The 22504-nt window shown below is 37.5% G+C and overlaps 1 protein-coding gene across 1 annotated transcript in view; it reads right to left on the bottom strand.

The window, feature by feature from the left end:
- The window catches only part of LOC136151249 (uncharacterized), a 226314-nt gene that overhangs the window by 36545 nt on the left and 167265 nt on the right, over window positions 1–22504 (bottom strand). The window contains 1 exon segment of the mRNA XM_065912192.1: window positions 18289–18448. Within this exon segment, the coding sequence (XP_065768264.1) occupies window positions 18289–18448 (160 nt within the window).

Below are 22504 nucleotides of genomic sequence, written 5' to 3'. Positions count from 1 at the left end.
GAAAGTTTGTCCACACTTGTACTAGAGTTTGAAAGTGGGAGGAAGGTATTTGCATTTCAAGTGGGTCACAGCAGCAACTCGGGTGAGAACCCTAAAAGGAGGTGACATCAGGGAGACACTGCTGGAATCATATGATTCGTCCAGTATCCACACATGGAGATAACCTTTTCAGCATTGAAGCTTTAGAGGGCTTTTTCCTGTGATTTTCAAAAAGGAAACATGCTTTCTCACAGCACTGCTATCTGAAGTGGTCCCCCGATGCTTCAACTCCTATGGAACTGATGACCCATTATCACATTAATAATTGCTCCAAATTGTTCCCTACTTTTTTAAAGGATGTCTACAGTTTCTGCCTATTCTAATAAAACTATGTGTTCTTTGAAGTTAGGGATGTAACTTCAAGTTGCCTATTTTCTCACAAAGATTATAACTTACTGTGGTGAGTGATATACATATTCAACATTTGCAAAAGGTAGATGGTAGCCTAGACGTCAAAATCATCCTGGGCCTTCCCTGGTGGCTCAGTGGTAAAGAATTCACCTGCTAGGGCAGGAGACACAGGCTCAATCCCTGGTCTGGGAAGATCCCACATGCCAGGGGCAACTAAGCCCATGACCGACAACTACTGAGCCTGTGCTCTATAGCCTGGGAGCCTTGGCTACTGATGCCCACACATCCTAGAGCCCATGGTCCGCAGCAAGAGAAGCGACCACAATGAGAAGCCTGTGCACCACGGCTAGAGAAAGAAAGACCCGGCACAGCCATAAATAAATAAACAAATAAATTTTAAAAATAAAGTAAATTATCCTTAATGTCTAATTTAAAAAATTAATACTTTTAATTGTATCATGTGCCATAGCAACCTCTGCCCCCAATTCTTTTGTGAAAAAAAATAATGTTATACATTATTATTATCAAATTCAAATAACTCTCAAGAGAAGAGAGAGAACATAGATGCTAAAGCCAAAAGATCCAAGTTTCATCCCAGGTTTTGCCTTTTACTGTGGGAGACCTGGGTTCGATCCCTGGGTTGGGGAGATTCCTTGGAGAAGGGAAAGGCTACCCACTCCAGTATCCTGGCCTGGAGAACTCCATGGACTGTATAGTCCCTGGGGTCCCACAGAGTCCGACAGGGCTGAGCAACTTTCACTTTCACTTTGCCTTTTACTAGACACTGTTCAAGTCTTGGAGCCTCTCTCAAGTCTTTGTATGATCATCGAATAGGAAAATAAAAGTTACAGCAATTCGTCAAAATTATATATGTGAAGGCACTAGGTTAAGTTATTTTCAGAGGCAGGAGAAACGGCAGTAGAAGAGTTAGCAGCACTGTGTTATGAACACACCGGGACATAGAAAAGCACTTGTATAGAATTAGCTGAAGTTGTTTTTGTTTAATCGCTAAGTTGTGTACGATTCCCTGTGATCCCATGGACTGTAGCCCCTCAGGTTCTTCTGTCAGTGGGATTTCCCAGGTAAGAACACTGGAGTGGATTGCCAATTCCTTCTCCAAGAGATCCTCCTGACCCAGGGATCAAACCAGTGCCTCCTGTATTGGCAGCGGATTCTTTACCACTGAGTCACCTGGGAAACCCTTAGCTGGAGAAGACATTCTTTAATCGGAAGATATAAAAACATTCCAGTTTAAATACTAAACTTTATAAAAGGAAGTCATACAATATGCCCTAGATGTATCTTATAACATAAATGGTGATATTCACAGTCACATTCATTTATATCAAATGACTTAAAGAAGATATCCAAGAGAGTCCACAATCACAAATTATAAAGATCAAGCAATTTTCCTTCTTCCTTTAAGAGAATATTGCCATTCAATAAAAGAAAATACATCAGTGATTTAGTGATAAAGAAGCAAGAAAGCCTAAACATACACACAAATTCTAAACTAAGTCTGAAAATGTTCTTTCTCCTTTTTGCACCAGTTCTTTTCAACCTACTATGTCAGGACTTCAACTTCTTGCTCAAAATTCAGTAATATTCAGACTTACAACATTGTCATCTATGCTTGCAGTGAAGCATCCTTAAACTCAAATTGAATCTTGAAAGCTGTGCTAAATTCTTTCAAGTACAGTTTTTTCCACATACAAAAGTTCATGTGTCCTTTTCAAGACCAAAGCTTCCAAACATCCAAGCAATGGAAATCCTCGGTGTTCTCTTACTTAACCTACACATTGCTTCAAACGCTGTCGCTTTTAAAGCAGTAATGAAAATAACAAGTCTATAAACCTGAGTTTAACAGCAGGGGTCTGGGGCTCCCAGGTCTTCAGCCCTGTACCTTATGCAGTGATTTATACTGAGTGGAATTAAAGAGACAGTACAAAGGGGGAGAGAAGGACGGAACACTCACTCAAAGGGGCCGAGTGTGTGTGTGTGTGTGCATGTGTGTGTGAGAGAGCAGCGAGAGAGATGTGTTGTCATGGTAAAGAAACAGCAGGAGAAATGAGAAGATTCAGGGGGAGAAACTCAAAGAACTTTGGCCAGGAAATCACTGGTTGTGGCAAAACAAATAAATATATAACCATGTGATGTCTGTAAATATGCTAAAAACCTTGAAGCATATGGGGTGAGGGGAACCACTTAAAGGGTGACAGTTGTGATATTTTATATACATATATACCCTAAATATTCATTGGAAGGACTGATGCTGAAGCTGAAGCTCTAATACTTTGGCCACCTGATGCCAACAGTCGACTCATTGCAAAAGACCCTGATGCTGGGAAAGATTGAAGGCAGGAGAAGGAGGGGACAACAGAGGATGAGATGGTTGGATGGCATCACTGACTCAACAGACATGAGTTTGAGCAAACTCTGGGAGATGGTGATGGACAGGGAACCCGGGCATGCTGCAGTCCATGAGGTTGCAGAGTCGGACACGACTGAGCAACTAAACAACTTATACATGGGGGGGATTAGTGGTGTCTGCTGCTCAGAAGTGGGCTAAGGTGCATATATTGAATCTACAAGCAATTTTTAAAAAATCTTTTGGCCATAAGGTGTGATATGCAGATCTTGGTTCTCCGACCAGGGACCAAACCCTGCCCCCTGCAGTGGAAGCATGAAGTCTCCCACCATCAGGAAAGCCCTTCTGCAAGCAATTTTGACTTGGGTTACACGTTTTTGGTGGTATCTGAGGGTGAGGGACTAAAGGAGGTTATTGGGAAAGAAGTGAAAAGATCACTATGTTAAAGGATCTTCTACATTTAAAGGTACAGGGCTGAAAACAGATGCACTGGGTAATTTCATGCCTTTTCATGGCTATTTCTTCCTCGGGCCTTGAAACCAACCCACTGCATTTTTCTGCTACACGTTTTTCTTCACCAACCCAAGAAAGTGTTGAAAGAGAGGCCAAGAGAGAAAGGATCTACTGTCTACTACTTAGATTCTCAAGCCCGTTTTGTGAGATGTGTTACCTTCCAATGCCTTACTTGTTGGGATGGTGTACTTGTCCAGTGAATCTGTTTGAATGACAAAGTAAAGCCCAGTGACTGCTTGGATTGATTTTCTTACTCCACACAGAATTGGCCATTCTTTCAGTATCAGGTCTCAGCCTAATCATTTTAGTTCTTTGTGAGCAAAATAACATATTTTAGTCTACTTTCTAAGACATTTTGTTTCAGGGAGATATCTTTATTATTGTCATTATCTACCTAAATATTTTGAGATGCATGAAGTGTTAATATGACTTTGAAATCTTTATCTACTAAAATTACAGGATTCAGGTAAAAATATGCTTCTGAATTCTGGACTTTAAGTGGTCTTCTATGAACTGGAAAAGTCTTCCTACATGAAGACTTCATTAAGATTTTCCAAGTATTCCTTTACTAGATCTTACTAGTAGAAGCAGGCCCTGAGCACAATCAGTGTTTGTAGAATAATATTGCAATTCTGAGTTGGCATAGAATAAAAAACAGAAAAACTCATTCCCTAACACTTGACTCTTGATGTTTTGCAGATAAACTGAGATATCTGGGTTGAACATCCCATAGAGGTCCTCTTACCATTTATCATTTCTAAATTACATATTGAGGGCAAAATGGTATATAACCTACTTATACATTATTTGCTAAAAATGTAAAAGTAAAGACAAAAATATTCTTATTCAGGAAGTTTTCATCCCTTTCCTGAAACATTCTGATACTTGCAAAGATCATGCCTGGTGAAATGCTCCAGATTTTAGCCCTGGATGTGACATTTATTATGATGGACAAGTCATCTCACTGTCTTACTAATTTGCCTCACCTGTGAAATTGTCTGATCTTATTACCTCAGAGCTTCTCTAAGGAACAAACAAAATAATCCTGACAATGTGTTAAAGATCCTAATGTATGGTACTAACATGATATACTATCTTTTCTTTTCATATTTTCAGTGAAAATCTATAAGTTGATTATATTTTCAAGGATATTTAAATAACTCTTTGTTTGGTCATAGAAGTAAAACCTTTAGGGTTAAAAATAATAACAAAGAAGCCAAGAAAAAGGTATATCCTTCTCTAGAGAACTTTTGTTTTCTTATGATCATCTGTCCAAACTCTGATTTTTTAAACAGTAGTCTCTTCTATATATTTGTATGATGCTCTTACAATATAAGATGATTCTTCACCCAGAATCAAGGCAGATATAAACATTTGCTTCCATTCTAATTACCTAACTGCAAAATCTGTTGTACTTCATTAATCACTGGGATGCAAGTATAAGTTTATCTGGGGCTGGGGAACACTTCATAAAAAACAACATAGAAGAATCGCATAAAGAAACACTGAGTGTCTCCGTGTTTTTAAAGCACATGAAAATCACATTTATTCCCCTTTTGATAGATCTATTAGTAAAAAACCAATTTGAACAGACTATCATTTGTGACGCCAATAAACTCATAATGATTAGGCTTAAGTAAAAATTTAAACACAAAGCCCTCTTCCACCGTGGTAGTGCATATTCAGAAATGACAGCTTTGGCTAAGTCTGGAGATTAGAAGATACAGTTAATAAAAAGTGCTTCAATTGTTTAGCTAGTGCTATCATGCTTCTTTATGATATTTCTCTTAAAAAATTTACTCATGGCAATTTTCCTGAATATTGCAAATGGGGAATAGTAGTGGTTGGCAGGATCATTTCAAAGAAAGAGTAGCTGCTTCTAACATCATCATAGCAGGCTGGCTCACACAGGGCTTATGCACGAGGGTTTTGCGTTGTATCTTCGGTTTCTGCCCAACAATAAGAAAGTGGCTATGTACAGAATTTTTTGAAGAATGAAGACAGAAAGGAAGAGAGGAAAGGAGGGAATGAAGAAGAGAAAGAAGAGAGGAAGGAAGGATTAACACTACAGCTTACAGTTTAGGTGAATTGTGTTGAGCCATATAATTTCCATTTAGTGATAAAAACTAAACTTTTCTCTAATATTGATTCATGCAGAGAAAAGGTGATTTACCTTCTCTGTGAATTCAATACATAAAATAGACACGAATCTATTTGGGGTAGGGATCCCATATCCCTACAGGGCTTCCCCGTTAGCTCAGCAGTAAAAACTTCGCCTGCAACGTAGGAGACTCAAGAGATGCAGCTTCTATCCCTGGGTCAGGAAGATCCCTTGGAGGAGGAAACGGCAAGCCACTCCAGGATTCTTGCCTGGAAAATCCCACAGGGTTACAAAGAGGCAGACATAACTGAGCACGCACGCACACTCCTTATACCAAAACAAAACAACAAACTTGAGAAATGGTGGTGTTTATATGCTACTCTCCTGAACAACTGAATGTCATGTTTTATTTGTAGAGCTTACATGGGATATGAACTTTTCTTGGTGAAGAGTAGGCAAATGAATTACACTGTAAGCTAAGTCAGGGTATATGATATAGTATATGCAGCATGTCCTGCCAACAAGAATAAAAAATAATTAGCATTGCAAATGGGACAGAAACTCTGAAGGTTCATTTCTATTTATGCCAGCCCCTAGGTGACAGACTTTGCTTCAGTGAATTCTCAGCAGATTTCTTGATAGACACAAAGGATCTAGGAGAAACAGAAAAAAAGAAGACAAAAAGAGATGCAGCACTTATTCCTGAACATGGAAAACCATCTTGAAGATGATCAACGGCATTAGTTTATGACAATGAAGCTTTCATGAGTTGTGCCAAAATTTTCAGTAAAGTACACTATTCCTTCACGACTCTTCTTGGACTCTGGGGAAATAGTTTATCTGTTTAAGGATTGCAGAAAATAACAACTCCCTTCCAGGTGTAGTGATGAAGAAGATGATATTCAACTACTCACTCTGTCAGTCTCCACCATCATTTATACATAGTAAATATGTCTGTTACAAGACAAATTGTTCTACACTTCTCTAGGAAAAGAAAAAAAATCCTAACAAAATTTTGATATTTGGAATCACCCTGAAGCTATAGCACATAAAATGATTCTCAGAAAAGCATTGTTTTTGTAACAGAACCAATTCTCTTTCAGCCCTGATGATCTGTAATGTCAATTCTCCTTACGTGGTGGCACGGTATGCAACAATAGACTATCATCAGCATTGTATGAGGCTCAAGAGGAGACAAAAACTAGTATTATTAATAACTGAATTTTTGGCATTCATAATTGAACCTTGGGGTCAAAATTCTCCAGGCTATGTTGCTCTGAAATGCCTTAAAAAAAAATCTTAGGGGGAAAGAAAGAAAGAATGCTTGGATTTTCATATTATAAAAGATAATATAGATTATGTGTACATATGGAGTTATTTCTAAATTCTGAGAATCCAAATATTCTATGCAGTAGTTTGATTTCTTAAAAGAGATGAGGGAGCAACAGAAATATTTTGTTACCATGGAGTCTACCCAAAAACTTGTAGGAATTTATAGGAGAGGTGACTCCTGCTTATCAAGCCTTGGCATCCAGCCAAACAAGAGAAGAACCGAAGATGGCAAAAGCCTAGAGCTAGAAATGTTAAGTGTATATCTGAGGAAAAGCAAATATCCAGGTACCAAGAGGGTTGTATAAGGTTGAACTCTCTAGAATCAACCCAGATCTCCCCTGTACACCTTAGGTACCTGGAACTTTGTTCCTTAAACTGGAATCCAAAATAGAAAAAACATATATGTGTGTGTGTGTGTGTGTGTGTGTATATTCCCAGCAATCTCAAGTTCTATGAGCTTTATTTTTAAATCAATGTTTCCATTTCCATGATAGTATTTGAGGTGACGAAAATATTCTGAAACTAGGTCTCTCTGTAAACATGAGTGAAAACACTGATCTGGGCGCTTTAAATGAGTGGACACGAAGGTATGTAAATTGCCTCTTAATAAAGATTTTAAAGTGTGTTTTACCCACTTTAAAGAGCAAACATATTTTAAAACAATGAAATAAGATTTTCATCACTTAATTCTATGTTTATCATATTATACTCTGGTCTTCTGACCACTGTGAAGTTCTTCACTATATTTTAAGGGATCCGGAAGAATTCCTGTAAAAAAGGAGTTTTGGCTTATTCCTAGGGCAATATGGCATAAGATGGAAACTGAGAGATGAGACGGACAGATTTTTTAAAGTGTCTACACGTTAAAAGAAACTATCAACAGGTACAATTTGGGTTGCATATTAAAAAAATGCCTTTGGTGATACATGACACGAAGAAATGGTATGACATGAAGCAATGCACACGGGGTATGTCTCGGTGTCACTGTCACTGATTAGATTGTGACTGTTCTCCCAAGCAGACTGCCCAGAGTTTGGAACCAGTTCCCTCTTCACAAAGGGTAGTTTCCTTACTTAGATTCTCTTGTTTTTCTTTCCCTTCAGATTTTGCAACATCTAAAAACTATAAAAATGCCAATTTTTTTTAAAACCTGAAGATTTATTAAAATTGCATTTTTTTGTTTAAAAAAATTGTCTCATATCATCCTAAAGAAAAAAAAAAGCTTATTGTACACAATTTTATATGTGACTAGAGATAATTAGAAGAGGCCTGAAAAGGTATCTCAGCAAATATGAAGGAAAAAAGAAAAAAAAGGGGTGAGGTTGAAGTCAATCTAGAAGGATCCAACCTTCAGAAAAGACAGACTTTATTTGATAAATCATGAAATACTTGCCAAAAAAAAAAAAAAAACACACAAACCACCCAGAAATATACCTTTCATAGCAAGAAATTAAAAATAAGCAGGTTTCTAAAGCAAAGGGCTGAGTAATAATAGATCAAGCTGGGGACAGGCTGTAGAGTGGCGATGAGAGTTTTTCCGAAGGTTTGCCTGAGAAGAGGCCAGGGACCAGCCTGGAAAGCAGGAACTGCATGTCGATGGCGTGTGCGCCTCTTGGAGCCCGCATTGCGACGCGGACGCTGCCAAAAATACAGCGGGAAGAGTCACAGCAGCTTAGCTGTGTTTTAGAACCTAATCAAGTCACAGAGCAGAACGGCTGCTGCTGGCAGTGGCAGTGGAAACCAAACTGCATTCCTGATTGGAAAGGAGGCGGTGGGGACGCGGAGAAACCACCGACCGAATCGCATCAGGAGAAGGCAAGCGTCACCGGGTTCTGCCACCAAAGGAAGCACCGTGCATGTTGCATCAGACCTGGAAGGTACCGCTCAGAGGGGACCAGGAGACGCGCTGTGAACATGGGCCTGCTGTTCTGACAGCGCTGATGCTGTCTGGCATTTTCCGTCCTCTCTGCCTGAAGATGGGTCATAAGGCCACGATGAAGCAGACAGATCGTCATGGCCGAAACCCCTGTTTGTGAGCATAACCTGAATTCCTGGTTTTGTATCCTTGCATATGCTTTCTACAGAATGGATGTTCCTGAATGGTACGAGATGGTGGCTTATAAAGGATTTTAATTGTGCTTCTTCCTTTCAAAGAGAACGTTTATAATTCCTTTTTTTTTTTTTTTGCTTAGTTGTGAAAATAATCATGAAAAATAATAGGAAGTTTATAAAAACACAAAGATCAACAAAAGATACCACCCCTTGGACAATTTCATGTATGCCTTTGTAACTTGTGACTTCACTTTACAGTCTTTCATGGGTCATGTTTCTACCAGTTCATATTGAATTACTGGGAATGGTGGTTTTGGAATCGACATAGGCAGAGAGATACTGAAACAGTATGAGTCTATTTCTTGCCTGTTTACCCAGCCTTAGTGCTCCCTGTTGCCTGTATCTGCCAAAGTCTTTCCTGTGCTCCAAAATATCATAACATTTTGTCCCCTGCTTGCATCATCCTTTCTTTTGGTGATCAATTTGTCCTTGGACTACTCTCCATCTTAATCCCTATCTCAAACGTCTTCTGCAGTATGAGTTCTTCAACGCCCCTTTCAAATGGGTCATTACTATCTATGTTCAAGGTACCACAATACTATCCAGCAAATAGCTCTATTATTCCACTATCTTACTGTATCATTTTTACATTTTCACTTTATTTATCTTCCTTACTAGACTGCAAGGGAAGAGATACCATTTTATCTTACTTTCAGTTGCTCCTAAGAAAAGTGTGTACTTCCTAAAAAGATAATCAATATAAAAGTGGTGAATCAGTGAATGGATGGATAAAATTACTTCATCAGTCTGAGTCTCAGTTTTCTCACCTGTAAAATGAGAGCAATGACAACCCCTTATGTTTGCTTTGAGAATTAAATGAAGCAGTTTGTAAACTGCTTGATATTAGGGACTGACTCACAGGAATAGCTATTTATTTGCTCTTTTCATTCTTAAGAAAATATTACTTAGATTCTAAGAATTATTTTTTAAATTATCTCTGATCTACCAAAATTCAAGTGTTCACAGTCAAACAAATGATTTGCTGAACAAGTAGTAATGCTGTGGTGACATTTTTGCAATACTAATTTATCTGAGCCTTATGACTGTTAAAATCCAGAGAACACCCTATAAAAACAAAATAACTAACAGGAACAAGTAGGAATAGCAAAGACTGTATTTTGATGGAGTTGAATTTTATTAGTAGTTTCACTAAAGTCTGTACTAATGCAAGTGTTATTGGAAAACTTGTTTCTTAAAAAACACTAAAATGTGAAAAAGTGATCTTCATTTTCATGGTAAAAAACATTATACTTCTGAAGATAAAAGAAAATGACATTGTTTAACACTTTACATGAAATTTAATTTCTCACCACATAATTATTAAAAGATAAGTATCTCCTGCATTATTAATAAGAATAAATAATATGGCAATTAAATAACAATCACTAATGACTTCTTCATTAATATGTTAGTGGTTGGCTGTTTTATCATGAAGAGAAATTAGAGTAAGATAGTTGGAAAATTCAGTAAGTTAGAAAACAGAAAGCTGTGTGTTGTGTCTCAGTTTAATGACAAATATATCGGATTCGTAGGGGTTGGGAAAGAAGAAATTTGCATACCGAGTACAGAAGTAGTTCAAAGCTAATAGGTGCTTTAACTCTCTCATATCTCTTTGAGTTGAAGCTTGTTTACTCTTAGAAAAACTTGATTTCCTGTGTCTGAGGAAAATAAGCTTATAAAAAAGATGAAAAGGCTGCTATATAGCACTCTAGTAAAGGGAGGCTAACAAATTAAGTGTTAATGAATCAAAAACATATGGATTACACCTCACTTCAAATAGAAATGATTTTAGAATCAAGGGGGAAAGTACTTAGCAAAATGTAAGTAAGTCTGTCGATCTTAAAGCACAAACATTTGAGGAATCTTCAGGAAGCTCTCATTATTGCTTTCTTTCGTCTTTATCTATCATGTTCATTTTATGGAAGAGATCAATCTCTCCATGCTCAAATGACCTTTCAAAAGTTTAACAGTATATTTATTGGGTAAGTTAGAAACAAACATCCCAGAAGTTCAGAGATAAAAAAAGATCAAGGGAGAAATGTCCATCAATTAACCAAACCACCATACCTACACAGAGCACTTTTCCTCTGCCCCTTGCTTACTACAATTTAAAAAACAAAGCCAAAGAGAAATATCAGTTGTCATATTCATTTTCAAAATCTTCTTCATGTGTGTATATATATATATATATATATGTACACATATATGTGTGATTTATATACATATATGTCAAACTGTAGCTAAGGTTTATATTTTCAAATTAAATCAATACTAATCTTTTTATTGCACAAGAATTGGAATTTATATGATGTGGGTAGTTCTAATTATAGTCCACATTTATATTAAAACCTTTAAAAGATAACTGTCTTCATGCTTCTTTAGAACTTGGAATTTGCTTGATGCAAGAAGAAAATACCCTTGGAGATGGAGTTCAGAATAGATATTTTATTACTAGCAGAAACCTGTTTATTTAAGATAATTTGGGCATACTTGTAAGCTGTATTTGCTCAAGTCCCTAAGAGACATTCTTAAAAGAAAGAAAGAAAGAAAAAGGATGCTTTTCCCAAAGCAGCAATGCTTTGGGCATCCAGTGCTCTGACTGGCCATCAAAGTCCAGGTCATTTACTCTTCTCATTGCTGTGTGTCCCTTTCACTAAGGATTCTATTCTGGAGCCTAAGGTGCTTATTTTTCATTTGTGGACACTTAATTCGGTGCCTGACACTTAGTGCACAAAGCCTTTCAGGTGGTTGGAAGTGGGGGCTCCCCTGGGTACCGAAGTTTGCTGGGATCTCAGTTAGGGACCAGAATGTCACACATAAATGATTTCAGAGCCCACCCTTTTCTTCTCCTGCTTCCAGGAATGAAGATGCTCTTCAGCTCCCATTGGGTTAGGCCATACTTCTACCTCCTAGACTCAAAGAAGCCTGTTTGTGCTTGGAACCAACAAGATTCAAGGCTTCCTTGTTTGTCAGTCACCACTCTGTCACCCACCATTTTGGATTCAGTTTGATTCCTGGTTTCCACTTCTACTTGTCATTTCTAATTTCATATTTGGCTAGCTCCAATATCACTTGTTACTTACCCTCACCTACTTTCAAGTCCCCACCAAGCTTGTAAAATGCTCAAAGACTTGGACTTGTCCCTCAGCTACAGTGGAGGATGATGAACATGTGATGACACAAGAATGCAATCCATAGTGAGTATGGAATTGAATCAGATAGAGGATGTCATGGGTCATTTAGACCTCTCATGAATAAACAACTCTTACTGATGGAAAATGTAAGCATGAATTAGAGTGCATTAAACTATTTATTTTCCAAGAGGCAGAAGTATTAGTTAGAGCTCTAAAATAAGCAGTTTATAAAAGTCAGTGCAAGGGCAACTCAAAGTGTTAACCAAATGAATTACCTCCTTTTACTAAAACTTTCAATGGCTCTCTACTGCCCATGGTATTAATAAATATACTGTATATTGTGCACTTTCCTAGTTTCCAGTCTACCTCTCCAGGTTGATCTCTCTCCTTTTCTTTCCTTCTGATCTTTGTTCCACCCAAAACAAACTGCTTTCAGTTTTCCGACTTGCTTGGTATTTTCTATCACTATACCTCAGCTCACTGTCTCCTTTTTCTAAGAGATAATTGGGCTGAAAATATTCAATTTGTGGGCTCATTGTTTAATCGCAAGGACAGATTCTGAATAGAGACTTCTGCATGGAAAAATCAAGTGCCTCCACCTCAAATCCCCATCAACATGCTTCCAATTTTTCTGTGTACTGCCACTTTGCAATTTACGACCCAGGTCAAAGCTCTGCCCCGACTCCCTGGATGTATTCCCAGAACTGAGTAACACTTCTAGGAAAACACGGCAGTCATACCATGTATGACACAATACTTCCAGTTTGCTGTATTGATAATCATTCTTAGTTTCACCTCCTTATATACATAGTTCATCAGTAACTAGGTTCAGCTTCTCTTACTCATCTTCTTTTGTTATAAATTGTATAGAATCTATAGTAATTATAATTTATTTATAAGTATAAATATAAATTATAATTAAATTCATATTAAATCAAAAGTGTTATACTTATTAATTAAATTATTATAACTAATTTATTAAATTATTGATTATTTTATTTATAATTATGAATAATATACTAAATAAATTTATAGTAATTTATATATTTATATTGTTATATTATAATATGTGTTATATTATATTATAATTTATATTATTTATATATCATAAATAAATATAATGGATAAATTATAAAAATTATTAAATTTATTAAAAATTATAAAATGTATAGATCAGAATAGAATTTCATCAAGAATGAACTAAACAACTTAGTTGTTGTGGTCCCTACACAAAACTACTGGATAAATAACAACCCCTTCCACAAGGATAAGGAACACAGTTCTCATTCTATGTGTTTCTAAGCGTGGATGATTCCCTGTATGTACGCATTCATTATAAGGAGTGGGCAGCTTCTTCTCAATGTATCTTACATACTTCCACTGTATGTGTGCGCTTAATTGCTCAGTCGTGTCCGACTCCTGTGACCCTGTGGACTGTAGCCCACCAGCCTCCTCTGTTCATAGGCTTATCCAGGCAAAAATGCTGGAGTGGATTGCCATTTCCTTTTCCAGGGGATCTTCCCAATCCAGAGATCCAACTCGCCTTTCCACAGGCAGCTTCTTCACCTTGTAAGCCATTTCCATTGTATCAGTTCAGTTCAGTTACAGGCAACCATTAATGAAGACTCTTCTAACAGACAACAAGAATATTCATCTTCATTCATTGCATATGGTGGTTCCCAGATAACGCAGCACTCAAGAGGCAGACGCTTCAGCTGTCATGCTTTCCAATCTCTCTGATCGGATCCATCTCTGTGTACATACACTCCATCGTCCCACGATACACAACCGACCTAACTCTCCATCTCTGCCTGGCATCCTGCTACTTTCATGAGCTTCAACAGTCCATTTTAAAGTGGCAGTTTCTTTAATAAAATAATTACAATCTAAATTAGTCTTCAACAAATAGTAAGGCACACTTTGGAATTAAATTCCTAAGTATGGAAGTTTTGCTTCTCAATATGGTTAAAACTATTGTATAAGTTGAACCATAGCCATTCAATCTATGTACCTAGAAATATCATTTCTTCTGTTGCTAATGAAGGTCCCACGGCACAAATTTATTAAAGGTATACGTTTGCATGGGATAATAATTGGGTCGATAATATTAAATTCATAGGCTCATTATTTAATTGCAAGGGCAGATTATGAATACAGCTTCTAAAATGTATTTTAATGAAAAACACTACATCCTGACCTAATCATATCAACCTTATGCTATCTAATTAAGGATGCAAAAAATCATTAGAGTTGCAAAATATTAGTTCCAGCTCCATCAGGCTGGGAGCTGCCCCTTCATGAATATATATATTTTTTTACTCCATGATAAATAGTTAATGAGGTAAAAATGACAAAATTTGCATGTAGGCAAATTAGTTTAATAGAATGATGTCTTTTCTGACTACTGAAAGTGACCTTTTCCTTCTCAAAAAAATGGCTAAAATACTTTGAAATTATCATCCAGCTGTCTTTGCACAAATGACAAATTATATGTATGAACAACATAAAAATTATAAAATGCAATAATCCTAAATTCTCATCATACTCTAAATGTGTTCTCTGCTTTTGCATTTATCAATTTAATAAAGGGAAATTAACCATATTATAAAGTATCCATTTATGTGGCAATTTTTAATGCATAGCATAAGAATGAGAAGCACGTGCTTAATAGCTAGCACTATGGCAAAGACTGTAGATCAAATTTTTAAAGCACAAGAATTCTAGACTACTTACATGAAATACTTTTATATTAAAATGTCCAGTCCACTCTTAATTTAGCATTTTAGACTATAGATGATTGCTCTTAATTAAACTGGTATAACATCTTAAAATTAGTATGTGAATTATTCAATAGGACTACCTCGCTTCCCTATTGAAATAAACTAAGCAAGCAAACATAACACAGGTTAAGAAGAATAATACACAAAAATTAGTCATAAGGAAGAGAAACGCTTCATGGTACAAATACCAGGTCAGGAAAAGATGAAACAAATAAAATATATATGTCTGTCCATTCCACTCTGTGGATGTTTCTGTGTTCTTAGCAAATGTAACCTCCACAACAGAAAATAACAGGTGCTCTACAGATTTTCAAATGATTTGCATAAACATCTCTATGAGTCTCATCACTGATGGATGATGAGTCTAGGTCATGAAAGGTACAGCAGCAATTTACCTTGATGTCTTAACTTCTTTTAATGGCCCAACAGAATCTAAGCCAAAATAGTTGACTTAAGAAACAAATGTCTTTGATTAAATTGCTTACTGTTGTTACATGTAATCAAATTGTCTCTTCTCTGGTCCATTTGAATGTGTGTGCAGTCAGCATGATGTACTCAAACCTCCAGTGACACTCTTCCTGAGTTCTACTCTTGTCCATCATGTGTCAGCTAAGACATTTAACAAAGAAGGGAATAAATATTATTTTTAAAGTATTAAAGAATTTTTCCATCTCCTTTAATTTCCCTTCCGGCACCTAAACATTCGTTTATTTCCCCCTCACTCCCCTCCTCTTTTCCTTCTTTTTCTTCTTTCCATCTTTGCCCATCTCTCCCTCTTTAATTCTCTTTCTCTTTTTTAACTAAAGTGAAGATAATAAGTAATAAAATAACTTTCTGTTTTTCTCTGAAGTCTCGTGTTCAACTTAAATCATTTTGATCCTCAACGTTGGATGGCTTCCAAATTCCTAAACTTCCATATTGTGAAACCGAATGATGAAATAAAATGAACTCTACATACCCCAGACACTTTGAAATTATATTAGAGAGAAAGTGCACTTCACTTAATTTTTTGGATCTTTTCAGCCACTTTGGTCTCTTAAAAAGCACACTGGTAGTCAAGGGTTTAAAGAAGAAACCAAAATGAATATATGGTAAAGTAAAAATGAATATGTGGTAAAGTCAAGGATAGTGGTCTCAAATGTCTGCTGTAAAGTTAAATTAATTATTAAATTAACAGAATTCAAGACATACGGAGTATATTATCAGTAAACCCATATGGAATTTTTTTTTAAATTAGCAAATGTTTAGGTTTCTATCAAGTAGAGAGTAGAATGGGGTAATTTTATATTTATTATATGAGGAGACTAAATATGTTCAATAATTCAGTGGTTCATGCACCCTTTCTTTTATGTGTTGAACAAATAGACAATAAAAATGTACTATATTCTGCAGAACCTGTTAAAGATTGAAGACAGAAAGTTGGAGAAAATATCACTTTACTACACAAGAAGATTTTAGTCTAAAGAGAAAGAGGGACACATGGAAAGTTAATTCTTAGATGCTGGAAGGGTCAAGAAAATAGGCAATTTTAGCAAAAAGGAGTTGGTCCTCCCTGGCAGGCTCCACAAAAAAAACACATAAACTGAGTCCAAGAGAATAATTAGCTTGCCAAGAGGTACTTGAGTAGTTGTATGCCAGGCTGAATGAAGCACAGGCTAGAATCAAGATTGCTTGGAGAAATATCAATAACCTCAGAAATGCAGATGACATCACCCTTATGGCAGAAAGCAAAGATGAACTAAAGAGCCTCTTGATGAAAGGGAAAGAGGAGACTAAAAAAGTGTATTTAAAACTCAACATTCAAAAATTAAGATCATGGCATCCGGTCCCATCATCAGTTCAGTTGCTCAGTCGTGCCTGACTCTTTGTAACCTCATGGACTATAGCAGGCCAGGTTTCCCCGTCCATCACCAACTCCCAGAGCTTCCTCAAACTCGTGTTCATCAAGTTGGGGATGCCATCCAACCATCTTATGCTCTGTCGCCCCCTTCTCCTCCTGCCTTTAATCTTTCCCAGTATCAGGGTCTTTTCCAATGAGTCGGCTCTTCATATCAGGTGGCCAAAGTATTGGAGTTTCAGCTTTAGCATCAGTCCTTCCAATGAATATTCAGGACTGATTTCCTTTAGGATGGACTGGTTGGATCTCCTTGCAGTCCAAGGGACTCTCAAGAGTCTTCTCCAATACCACAGTTCACAATTCTTCACTACTCAGCTATCTTTATAATCCACTCTCATATCCATCCGTGACTACTGGAAAAACCATAGCTTTGATTAGACAGACCTTTGTTGGAAAAGGAACATCTCTGCTTTTTAATATGCAGTCTAGGTTGCTCATAGGTTTTCTTCCAAGGGACCAGATGCCATGATCTTAGTTTTCTGAATGTTGAGTTTTAAGCCAACTTTTTCACTCTCCTCTTTCACTTTCATCAACAGGCTCTTTAGTTCTTCACTATTTGCCATAAGGGTGGTGTCATCTGTGTATCTGAGGTTGATATTTCTTCTGTCAATCTTTATTCCAACTTGTGCTTTATCCAGCCTGGCATTTCGCATGATGTACTCTGCATATATGTTAAATAAGCAGTCCCATCACTTCATGGTAAAGAGATGGGGCAACAATGAAAACAGTAACAGACTTTATTTTCTTGGGGCTCCAAAATCACCGTAGATGGTGACTGCAGCCATTAAATTAAAAGACACTTGCTCCTCAGAAGAAAAGCTATGACCAACCTAGACAGCATATTAAAAAGCAGAGACATCACTTCGCCAACAAAGGTCTGTCTAGTCAAGGCTATGGTTTTTCCAGTGGTCATGTATGGATGTGAGAGTTGAACTGTGAAGAAAGCTGAGTGCTGAGAAATTGATGCTTTTGAACTGTGGTGTTGGAGAAGACTCTTCAGAGTCCCTTGGACTGCAAGGAGATCCAACCAGTCCATCCTAAAGGTGATCAGTCCTGAATATTCATTGGAAGGACTGATGCTGAAGCTGAAGCTCCAGTACTTCAACCACCTGATGCGAAGAGGTGACTCACTGGAAAAGATCCAAGTACAGAGCCCTAGGAGACACTGACAACCAGAAGAGGCTGGTGGAGCCAATGAAAAGGTGAGGAGACTATTACCAAAGGAGGGAGGTTGATCTAGGGAACTGGCTAACAAAGGCATCACGGCAGAAAGGCAGATATAATATTCCCCTCCTCCTGTTCACTCAAAGTCACATGAAAGCTGATGATCATGTCATGTATGGAAACTCATTCTTTTATACTCTTCACAATCCTTGTGTCATTTTGCCCAATATATTTACAGCAGTTGCGAACAAATATTTTTGATAAGAAAATTAGAGTGCTGGACAATACAAACCACATGGTTGTGTCTCCTCGATTCAACTAATAAAAAAAGTCATCAATATACAATTGAGTGGCAAGCTTTGTACAGTGCTGGTGATCATATACAGTAGTCAATGGTTTTGAGAACAATGACAGAAAAATTAACAAGTTACTGGTAGGCTAAGAGAATGAGTGTCATTTGTGCAATGAAAATGCAAATCTACTTCAAGTCAACTCACCTTCCTTCTCTCACCATTGAGTCCTCTCCACTGCTCAGCTCTTTTTATGATATAGCTTAGCTCCTGATTGGAAATCTCCAAATCATGTGGTATAAAAAACTTGCTTTCTTCACTGTGGATGCGCTGAAATGTGTCTAATATCCAAGAATCATTGTGCAATCTAAAAAGAAATAAAATCATGTATCTGTTTTTTCCCCAAAATAATTGCTTGCTTTTTCCCAAAAATGTTAAATAATTTTTTCTTTTATACGTTTCTATGTATTTAATTCACTAGTCCCCCTTCTTTTTCAGAAATTATTTGTTTGTGATTTAATAATTTTCTCTGCTAAATATCATAATCCAACAACAATTTGGGATTTTTATAGTTGTCTCTTAGAAGACTATGATTCATGATTCTAAGTTATAAACTGTTGAAAAATGAGAAATATTTAGTCACTAATTTGTATATAAGTGCCTCAGTTCAGTTCAGTCAGTTTAGTCGCTCAGTCGTGTCTGACTCTTTGCAACCCCATGAATCGCAGCACGCCAGGCCTCCCTGTCCATCTCCAATGCCCAGAGTCCACCCAAACCCATGTCCATTGAGTCGGTGATGCCATCCAATGATCTCATCCTCTGTCGTCTCCTCCTCCTCCCACCTTCAATCTTTCCCAGCATCAGGTTCTTTTCCAATGAGTCAGCTCTTCGCATCAGGTGGCCAAATTATTGGAGTTTCAGCTTCAGCATCAGTCCTTCCAATGAACACCCAGGACTGATTTCCTTTAGGATGGACTGGTTAGATCTCCTTGCAGTCCAAGGGACTCTCAAGAGTCTTCTCCAACACCACAGTTCAAAAGCATCAATCCTTCTGTGCTCAGCTTTCTTTATAGTCCAGCTCTCACATCCATACATGACCACTGGAAAAACCATAGCTTTGACTAGACGGACCTTTGTTGGCAAAGTAATGTCTCTGCTTTTTAATATGCTGTCTAGGTTGGTTATAACTTTCCTTCCAAGGAGTAAGCGTCTTTTAATTTCATGGCTGCAATCACCATCTGCAGTGATTTTGGAGCCAAAAAAAATACAGTCTGACACTGTTTCCACTGTTTCCCCATCCATTTCCCATGAGGTGATGGGACCAGATGCCATGATCTTAGTTTTCTGAATGCTGAGCTTTAAGCCAAATTTTTCACTCTCCTCTTTCACGTTCATCAAGAGGCTTTTTACTTCCTCTTCACACTCTGCTATAAGGGTGGTGTCATCTGCGTATCTGAGATTATTGATGTTTCTCCCGGCAATCTTGATTCCAGCTTGTGCTTCTTCCAGCCCAGCGTTTCTCGTGATGCCCTCTGCATATAAGTTATATAAGCAGGGTGACAATATACAACGCGGGAGACCCGGGTTAAATCCCTGGGTCAGGAAGGTCTCCTGGAAAACGGAACGGCAGCCCACTCCAGTACTCTTGCTCCCCCACCCCAAAAAAGGGGGCTCAAAGAAATATGAGTGCCTAAATTAATTCAAATCTGAGGAATTGGTCAAAGGAAATTTAAGCTTGGATTTACTTTTCCTCAGCAAGTTGGTTTTAGAGTCGTGTTGCCAGCTCAGTTAGACAGAGGTTTTGCTTTAAAATATGGCTCCATAAATTGACAAATCTGACAAAGCATCTAACCTGCTGAACTACTCATGTAATCTGTTCCCATTTTTAAAACTAACTCAAGTATTCATTTAGAAAAGCACATTTTCCGTGTGATGTTGATAAAGTGACAGCAAAGTATCTTACTGAAAAACATTAAAATTTCATTAGCAACATTTAGCTGAATTATAAACATTAATTAAGCCAATACTTATAAAACTTTTCCACATATTACTTCTAAGTTCAGAGAAGAGAAAATGTGTATTCTATCCCTAATTTACCAACATATGTGTTTTAATGTAATGTTTGTTTTTGTAAAAGTATAAGTAAAATTTACCAATTCCCTGGCAGTCCAGTTGTTGGGATGCTTTACTTCCACTACAGGGGATATGAGTTCAATCCCTGGTTGGGGAACTAAGATCTTGCATGTCATGTAGTGTTGCAAAAAAAAAAAAAAAAAAAAAAGAGAGAAAGAAAGAATAAGAAAGAAAAACTTTAAGCAAAATTAAAATTCTGGGGAAATATCATATTTATCCTGTGACTTAGCAGACACTTGGTGCACCATGTTTCAGGGAACCAGTTTAAGGACAGAATTGTGCCACTAACATTCTGTAGGCCAGATCAAGAACCCCAATGCATCACAGTGTTGATAAACTACCCAAAAGAGAAGTAAGTTTATACAAGATGCCCAAATATAAATTGGGCTATCAAGCTAGTTAAGGATCACATAGAAATTATTTCTATACAAAGTGGAGAATTTTAAATATTTTCTTTCAATGGTTAGGATAATTAGCTTGTGCTCTAAATGGGCTTGATAATAAAATTTAAATGTATAGCTTTCCTGTTATAATGGTTATAATACATACATTGTGTTATCTAGGCTTACTTTAATCCTGTTATTTACATATTAACATATTAAAATAAAAAAGTTAGTCTGACTGTTTTTAAGTAGCAGAGAGAGAAATTAAACTCAGTGCTAATGCCAAAGTTCATTTATTCCATCATCTAACTCCTCACTAAAAATAACTGCCTCTATCTTGTTTCCAAATAGCATAATAGATGTTTTGACTCTTTCTGTCAAATATGATGCCTGTGTTTTCCCACCTCCTCAACTATTTTTCATTCATCACAGAGTGGAAATACAGTCAGCCTTCTGTATCTGCAGACTCTATATCTACATATTCAACAAAACAGGGATTGGAAAATTTTTGAAAAAAAATTACAGAAAATTCCCAAAAGTAAAACTTGAATTTGTAGTACACAAGTAACCACTTACATAGCATTTACATGGTATCAGGTATTATAAATAATCTAGAGAGAATTCTAAGCACAGTTGACCCTTGAACAACATGGGTTTGAATTGTTCAGATCTGCTTACACACGGATTTTTTTCAATACATTTTCAGTCATCCTTCCTATCTTTTTGCATCCATGACTTCAGCCTACGATGTATCACAAAGGTAACACACACTCTGCATTCTGTAGTTCGTTGAACCCTGGGAGGTGGAACCCCAGGATGTGGAGGGCTGACTATAGGGCTTGGGCATCTTTTCTTGTTTGTTTTGTTTGGGGATTTTTTTGGTTGTTTTTAACTTTGGCCATATAGTGGCATGTGGTACCTTAGTTCCTCAACCAGGGGTCAAACCCATGCTCTCTGAGCTGGAAGCATCGCGTCTTAACCACTGGATGAGCAGGGAAGGCTGGGGCTTGAACATCTTGCCCACAGGTGTTCTGGAACCAGTCCTCCAAGGATACTGAGAAACGACTGTAAAGGCAAAGCTGCCTCCCGGCATCTCTGATGGTCCATATGGCTTGGTGCCATCTTGAAACGCAACTGCTATTCTTCCCACGCTTGGAGATTCTAGGTCGGCCGTTTGAATGATTTGCTAGTTGTCTTGTTAAGCAAGAACTAGTCTTTACCGTTCTCTTAAGCTTGTTTAATGTAACATTCATCTTTTTCTTTTAATGGTGGTAAGATTTAATGTAGTTAAATTACTGTCAATTTGCTGCCATAAACATTTTCTATATGAAGATTGTAAGTGCAGGATTATCAACAATGCAATTAACTTTGAATTAATTAGGAATCACAGTCCTATTCCTGCTAACTTCTGTTCCTTTTGCCCAGGAAATGACTGTCTCCTTTTTATATCTCCTTCATTCTGTGTGAAAGAATAATTATAAAAACATCCAAGCCAGGATCTACAGGATGGTATACAAATGCTTTAACAGAGAACAGAATGACACATTGGAATCTGGAAAGCTGTTATTGATGTTGTTCAGTTGCCCAGTCATGTCTGACTCTTTGCGGCCCCATGGACCACAGCACACCAGGCCTCCCTGTTCCTTACCATCTCCCGAAGTTTGCCCAAGTCCATGTCCGTTGCAACGGTGATGCCACCCAGCCATCTCGTCCTCTGATGCCCTCTTCTCTTTCTGCCCTCAATCTTTCCCGGCATCAGGGACTTTTCCTATGAGTCAGCTGTTTGCAACAGGTGACCAAAATACTGGAACTTCAGCTTCCATAGGGAAATAGGTGAGGTTTGCGTGTTAGTTGCTCAATCGTATCTGATTCTTTGTGACCCCATGTACTATAGGTCGCCAGGCTTC

The sequence above is a fragment of the Muntiacus reevesi genome, chromosome 20, assembly GCF_963930625.1.
Source record: "Muntiacus reevesi chromosome 20, mMunRee1.1, whole genome shotgun sequence".
NCBI classification, from domain to species: domain Eukaryota; kingdom Metazoa; phylum Chordata; class Mammalia; order Artiodactyla; family Cervidae; genus Muntiacus; species Muntiacus reevesi.
Note: the sequence above shows the minus strand (reverse complement) of the source record. Positions and strands in the feature narration are given on the sequence as shown.